General features: G+C 41.4%; 1 protein-coding gene across 9 annotated transcripts in view; it reads right to left on the reverse strand.

Annotated features, from left to right (window-relative positions):
* cacna1ba (calcium channel, voltage-dependent, N type, alpha 1B subunit, a) overlaps positions 1 to 7,283 on the reverse strand; it is a 168,826-nt gene extending 161,543 nt beyond the window's left edge. For all 9 annotated transcript variants that reach the window (XM_017432700.3, XM_037976826.1, XM_037976825.1 and 6 more), the window contains exons 1-3: positions 6,612 to 7,283; positions 3,592 to 3,697; positions 618 to 757 (exon numbers count right to left, since the gene is read on the reverse strand). In XM_017432700.3, the coding sequence (XP_017288189.1) occupies positions 618 to 757; positions 3,592 to 3,697; positions 6,612 to 6,874 (509 nt within the window). In that variant the 5' untranslated portion in view covers positions 6,875 to 7,283. The remainder of the gene's footprint in view (positions 1 to 617; positions 758 to 3,591; positions 3,698 to 6,611) is intronic.
* Between the last annotated feature and the right edge of the window lie 311 nt (positions 7,284 to 7,594).

Consider the following 7,594-nt stretch of genomic DNA (forward strand, 5'->3'; position numbering starts at 1 on the left):
GTGTGTGTGGGTGTGTGTGTGTGTGTGTGTGTGTGTTCATTTGTTTGACATTTCAGCAAAATATCTCATTAACCAGTGGATAGATTTCACCTATTCAAGATGGCTGCCACAGCCAACTGACCTTCGGAAACACAAAGAATGGCTATAATTCAGTCAATTTTACAAATATTGTGCTCAAATTTGGTGTCGTAGTAGTCGAGTCATTCACAACACATACGTCAAATGTTACTCACTGTGCAAGATCTCTGCTTCAAATTGTTGCAGTTATTAAAATCAGGAACAAAACTCTGCTCAACTGAAATAAATGGATTATGGTTATGTTTTTTAGATACTTCTCTGTAATGCACTTTTCTCAGTTATCTCTGCACTGTTTGCATTGATTTCCTTCTGTTTTTTGTTTTGTTTATTTTTGCACATCTAATGCAGATAACACCACCTTATCAAGACTGTGTTCACAAAGACAGGAAGAAAACACTCTGCCATCTGGAATGACTTGGCTCTGCTGATCATTAGTAATTCAACACACAGCAAAGCTCCCCCCTCCCCTCATTAATCGCTGCTGCCCATCAGCTCAGTCAGTTAGCAGCTGTGGGAGCCATTAGGCCAGTGCTACTCACCCTGTTAGGACCACCACAAAGTCCATTACATTCCAGCCATTACGTAGGTAGGAGCCTTTGTGAAAAGCAAAGCCCAGGGCAATGATCTTGATTCCAGCTTCAAAACAAAATATTCCAATAAAGTAGGGTTCTGTGTCGTCCTGTAATGAAGGAGAAAAGTGAAGGGGAAAAACACCATGTTAATAGGAAAGGTATTATTCTAATAAATCAGGGTTCACAAGACAAACTGCAACAGTTTCAGTGCATCGTTCTGCAGATCCATCTTTAGAGCAGAACCCACACTGAATTCTGTCATAGGAGCAAATTTTATGGAATAAAACCAAATTCAGCTGAAACTTCATCTGAATACATTTTTCCTTTAAAATCCTTTAAAATCCTTTACGATCTTACATTTTCATGAAGACCTTTCATTTGGGAGCTAAAAGGAAATACCTCTTTTAAAGTGCATTTGAATCTGTGATCAACGTTTGCCTTTTTCTCATCAAATCTAATCTTCAAACCTTCTCATTCAGGCAGGCATTTAAACCTAGTGGCACTCTGGCATTTTTGCATTTTCGTATTGTTTTTAACTTTTGTATAGTGACACACACTGTGCAACATCTGGCTGTTGTAAAGGGCTCCATAAATAAATGTAGATTAATTGATTGAGTACATATTCTAAGTTCACTTGCCACAGTCATGAATAACTACACCAACAATCGACTGTAAAACTTCCAGCAGTTTTCCAGAAAGGGCTCTGACACTGATCCCATCAAAGGACTGCTGCTGAAGCTGACCAAGTTAGAAGCAAAAAGCTAATATTTTCAGGCTGGAAAACTGTCAGAGGGTTTGTTGTTTTTTGTCATGTATTCTGAATAATGGGATCAGAAAAATTGTGAGGGGTAATGTTTTCTTTCGTTTTGTAATCAACAGACTAATGAATAACTGAAACATTTCTGAGTTGCAGTCCTTTCCAATTTGCCTTGAGGTTTGTGTAATCGAAAAAAGGACACACTCCTTTCTTTCCAAATTAAAGTAATGACAGACTAACTTTGTAGAACCAACACATAGCTGAACTCTTCATTTTGATCATGTGTGCTATAACTGTCAGATAAAAATAAACCCATCTCACATGTGAGTGAATGAAAGCAAGTATCTGGGAGTCATGTTTCCATATGAGACACTCTTACCCTGCCTCTGTCAGGGGTTCGATTGAACAAAAGGGCTCACAGCATTTATTTCTTTAATGGAAAAGGCTTAACAAGAGAGCTAAGGTGGGGGGGCAGGGCGTAGTGGGGTAACCTGAGGTGATGACACACAGGGAAGATAAAAAGCAGCTCTGCAGGGTTTCGCTTCAGCTGCAGCACCAAGGAGGAGAGCAGACACTGAGAGAAAAGTCTAACGCCCTGTTTGCACATGAATGATCTCCTGGAAACATTAGAGTCTTTCCCATGTTGATTGTGAAAAAGTGACACGTTTATACAGTAATGCCATCCTCCTTGAATCTGCTGTAGTTTCTGTAGCAGGTTACTAGGTGGCGCTGTGATTTTTGCATTTCAGCGACATGTGCACAGACGCTTCAGTCTCCAGCATGAAAGAAGACTGGGTGGAAAAGGTTTCGGTGTCAGAGAATCTGCTTGCTGTTGTCGTGTACACAAACTGACTCACAACAGAAATGTTCTGGGTTTACTTAAAAACACTGTTGTGTAAAGTGGGCTTAAAGTGACACCTGTTTATATTCTAAGCTTTAAAGGAATAGTCTGGTCATGTTCCGTATGTTCCGGACTATAAGACGCTCTTAAAAGCCTTCAATTTTCTCAAAAAACATCAGTGCTCCTTATAATCCGGAGCACCTTATATCTGTAAGAAGTCGTGATGTTTTAGTAGGACTTTGGTAAACTACAAAGCTGCACCTCTTGCAGCATTAAGGCTCAGTTATAGTCACACAGGGCTCTGTGCACGGACCTGAGCGAGCGGTGGAGGCGTTTATACTTGATGCTTACGTCGCTGCAGTATTCTTCTGTGAGCTTTGAGCCGTTTGATTATCTCTGTGATCTCTCATAGAGGGATCATAGAGATGCTGATACAGGAGAACCAGCTCTGCTAGAGCACCAAAATCCTCCATTTTAAATAGAGCGGGGCGTGCAAAGTTACAAAAACTGGAAGGCAACGATGCACCTTATAGTCCGGTGCGCTTTATATATGACAAAAGTTCAAAAATGGACCATTTATTGACAGTGCGTTTTATAATCCAGTGCACCTATAGTGCAGAAAATATGGTAGTTATCAATAGTTAGCACCATGTCAGCTGTGACATCAGTCATAGAGCAAGAAATGTGGAGAAAGAGGCAAAAGTCTTCATCCCGGCTAGAGTAATCACTAGCCAAACTGCTGACAGTTTTTTGTTTTGTTTTTTTGAGTATTATAAAACAACTTTTTCTCAAAAATTCCAGACCATTGTGGAAAAACAATACATTAGCTGTTATTAAAAGTCTACACGTTAATATGACACTGTTTGTTTAGTTTGTCATTGTTACTACGTTAATGTAGATGTGCTGAGCATATGTGCAAACCAAACAGTGTCACGGTTTAATATTAGCTAATGCAGCATTCTTTTACATGGTTTGCTGTTTTGAGAAAGTGTTGTTTTATAAACCTGAAAAACAATTAAACAAAACGAAACAGGCCCTTGTTTGGCTAGCCATTAGCCTAGTCTGAACGTTTCTCCATACTCCGTGCTCTGATTTCACAGCTGACAAGGTACCATCTACTGATAACTATCTGACAGAACATCACTTTAAAAGTGACCAGACTATCCCTTTAGATTACGTCTACATGCCAACACACGGACACTTGAGTGTTCACAGATCAGCATAAATTTAGGGCACAGAAGTCAAAGCAGAAAAAAGAAGCAGCAAGCAAACAGAACACCAAGTTTCACAAACTAGGGTTTGTTTTCCTGTGAAACAGAGAGCTGTGAAGCAGTCGTACTCACCAAACGTTCCGACAGCGGGGTTTTATCTGAGGCTGGTAGGTGTTGCTCCAAAGCCAGCACGATGCAGTTTGCTATAATGGTAGCCAGGATCATGTACTCAAATGGAGTAAGAGGGTTAAGGAAGATTTGTGAAAAGAGGAATTCATATGCCAACAATACAGATAGATATATTCAGAATCAGAATCAGATTTGTTGCCAGGTGTGTAGGCACACACGAGGAATTTGTCTCCGGTTCACAACACTCTTTGAGTAGTCTTAGTCTGTGGAAGATGAAGATGTATATGTACAATATAGATGTATATATTGCTTACAGGGTGTATTCAACTTCCTGTCTGACATGTTGGAGGACAGTTGACTCTCCACACATTACTTGTGCAATGCTCAGTTTTCTAATAATGCTATCGAAAGCTGGGGAAATTGGCAACAAGTAGATTTTGAGAGGGTTAAACCCTTTACTGGTCATTTTGATTAACCGGGAAGAGAAAACAGTGGGTATATAAATCATGCTTATAGTTGTCAAACATCATGTGGAGATTCTGCTCTGATCACTTTATACCAAGCTAGTCTGTTAGTGTTATGTTTCCTAACAGTAGCTTCCATTTTCAGGGTGAAAGGTTGTGGATAGGTACATGCCCAGGTTGGTGCTTGGGCTAAGCCTGGTCATTTTAATGAACATATGGTTGGTACCCTAACTATGTTGTTAAATGTGGATGGTGTCAAACAACTAAACTGCTTCATGTCTTTGAGAGATGTACTGAGATTTTTTCTTTTATTTAGGAAAATCTTAACACATGTTTGATAAACAGTCTAAATTTGAACAGAATTCGCACCTTTGGCATCTGGTATGGCTCTTTCCCATCTGAACAGAGAAGTGCATCATTTCAACTCCTGATAAAAACACTGAAACTCGCTTTCATCTAAATTCCTCGGTGCTTTTATTGTTGCTACAAAGTCCTCCGCCATGGCAACGCACGCACATTCTTCCAGTTCTCTTCCAAGCTCTCTTTAGATTATGAGCCTGGTTGTGAATTTTAAAAAAAGAAGAAGTAAGCAGAAGTTTTCTAATGTCCTTCTGTCAAAAGGAAAAGCTGAAAAAAATTATTTTACTTCTCTTGTTGCATTTTGGATGACAATAAAACAAAAAGATTTATATTTTAACTGCTAACTCTAAACTGGCTCTTTCCCTTCATTAACCTACACTGCACAACAGCCAAAGTGTTAAAAATATACAATAAACTGTGCTATTTGTAACAATCCAAACATTTTACATTTTAAAAAACATACTTTGGTACTAAAAGATAAGACAACAGTAACTAAAATCATATTGGTTGGGGTTTCCTTTTACCAAACTGCCTCAAACTGGTTTTGAAAAATCCTTATTATTTAAAGCTACTATAAATGCTAATTAAATATTTAAAAAATATGCATGGAAGTTCACTGCAAAATAAAGTACTGAAACATAGCATCCATTTTCTTTTGTCATTTTTGATGTCTACATCTATAATTTATTTTAAAGGTTGAATTTGAAGCCACGAGTTCTCGCTAAACGATCCTGATGATCTCAGACTGTAAAAACACCAACAACCAGACTGACCATAATGAGTGCTTTTTTTCTGCCAGTTGTTTTTACATCCAGATGCATTTCTCAGGAACTCATCGCCTCTCTTCCTGTCAGATAGAAATACTGTAATCACCATTCTGTCCCACTTTCTTCCGAGCCTGATCAATAGGCAGCATTTCCGAGGAGGAGGCGTTTTTACTTATTTAAAGTAATACTGAGCACAGTTTTGCACAGATTATGTGCTACCCCCCCTCCCTGCACCACAGTTCTGTCATTAGCTACTACCATCCCAACACCCCCTCAGGACTGTTCCAGCTCTGCCAGGAGAGGCGGCCACGGGAGAGCGAGCCGCCCAATGAGCTCAAACCACCAGGCCTCCAGCTGCTCAGGACCGAAATGCATCATCCCGCAGTGCTCTGGGATTGTTAAAAGCTCAGTAATGGCCTGCGTCATCAAGTCACGTTAATGTTTGTCTAGCTTTGAAGATAGGCAACTGATCATAAAGGAAATTCATCTCACACACAAACTGACATCATTTTTACCAACACCTACATCCATACTGATTCAAATACAACATTAAACAGTGACTCATCCCAACAAATGATCCTAATCTGTGTCAGCGGGGAATCATTTTGTCAGCAGCCCACAAAGCTCAACAGGTGGCAGTCAGAGCAAACCAGATCTACTAGCTGCACCAGCTGGTCTGAAACATGCTGCATTTTATTGATGCAGCTTGTTTGTTTGCTGTCACACCCATGTTGATCGCCTTGGCTTGCTGTCTGCTGAGAGTCCAGCACCATCCGCACAAAAACAAAGGTCAGCCAGACCATAACCTAACAAGCAGGAAAACCTTTTAACCTCTGCTCTGTTTGCTCGAAAACTTAATCCAATTAGGAAACTTGGTTCTGACCAGGGGTTTCACTCCACCTGTCCACAGCAGAGACAAACAAGACAAATGGGATTTTAAAAAACAATTAAAAATATATGACAGAGGAGCATGGGTGTAAATCATTTAGAAAAAAACTTCCCTACTAGGTAAAGAATGGATAAAAGGTAAACGATCACGAATTTAAAACTACTTTTTTCATGTATGATAACAAAGCCAAACTCCTATAAAGACTGACTTTTTATGGTTTCACAACAACTGCAGTAACATCCTGTAGTATGTGGTAGCAAAAATGTTTTTGTCACAAAAAGCCAAATTGTGGTTCATTTCCATTAAATCTAGATTAATAAGGCTGAGGAAACAAAGACACGCTATTTTAGAAAATCTTGCCAAATAAAAACAATAATTTCCATCTTAATTGAATGCCGAATGAAAGTATTTCCACCTCCTGTGTGTTAGCATGCAGTGTCGCATGTAGTGGACAGACGTGTTTCCTGCGAGAAGGCGAGAAACGTTAAATGTTTGTATTTCTGAGCGGAGTTCAGTCCGCGCCGCTCTGCACGGGAAGGATATGGCCATTCGGTGATCTTTTTGGCATATTTCCGGATGATGTTGTCCTCGCTGAAGATGAAGAGAGAGCGGTTAACGGTGAGGCAGCTCTGTTTGACGGGGATCGGGTTGTAAATAGCCATAGTCCTGGCTCTCTGGGCCATGGTCTGCTTGTACATCCTCTGGCCCCCCGGAGGCCCCGGCTGCCGGCTGGCCCCGGCTCGGGGCGGCCCCGCGGGGCAGCTGCCTCCGTAGCGGCTGGACGGTTCGTCTTCGAAGCGAGCCATTCTGGGAAAGCGCAAATCTCACCGAAACTACTGAGAGCAGAAAGGAAATGGAGAAGAAGCATCACAAGCAGCGGCGGTGTTCCGTCTTCAGCAGGTGTCGGTCAGGAGAGGCAGGCATGCTGCCACAGGCTTCAGTTTGTTGCTCAAAGTTTAGACGGATCCTCTCCACGACGCATCATCATCATCTCCATCCTCATCCTCATGGGTGTTCCTCACAGAGGCGTCAACGCCAGTAAACAGCTCTTATTCCTCCGGAACAAACGCGACAGACTCCAAGATTTAAACAACAAAGCTGGTAAAATACTGAAAACAATCTCCGTGACGAGTCAAGACATGTTTCCTCTCTGTAAAAAAATCCTTTTCCCTCCTCTTCCTCCTCCTCCTCCTCGTGTACGCAGAGCGACTTCACTGCTGCCCTCGAAATAAAAGAAAACAACACAGTTTAAAAGAAAAGAGAAGAAAGCTGAAGTGGCTCACGGACTTCTCCACAGACGTGAGGACAACACTTCCTCTGCTGCTCCTCATCCTCACATCCTCACATCCTCCTGACTGCCAAGACGCCAGACAGTGGCTCCACCTGGACCGGCCCTGTTTCCATGGCAACAGGGAAGGAGGCAAGACAGACTCCTCCAACATGAACGCCCTGATCATCAGTGGACATCCTGGCTGTAGAAAGGAATTTTCTGGCAGAAGGCAGCCTGAGAGCTGAGCGACTTCGCT

Source organism: Kryptolebias marmoratus, linkage group LG1 (genome assembly GCF_001649575.2).
Source record: "Kryptolebias marmoratus isolate JLee-2015 linkage group LG1, ASM164957v2, whole genome shotgun sequence".
NCBI classification, from domain to species: domain Eukaryota; kingdom Metazoa; phylum Chordata; class Actinopteri; order Cyprinodontiformes; family Rivulidae; genus Kryptolebias; species Kryptolebias marmoratus.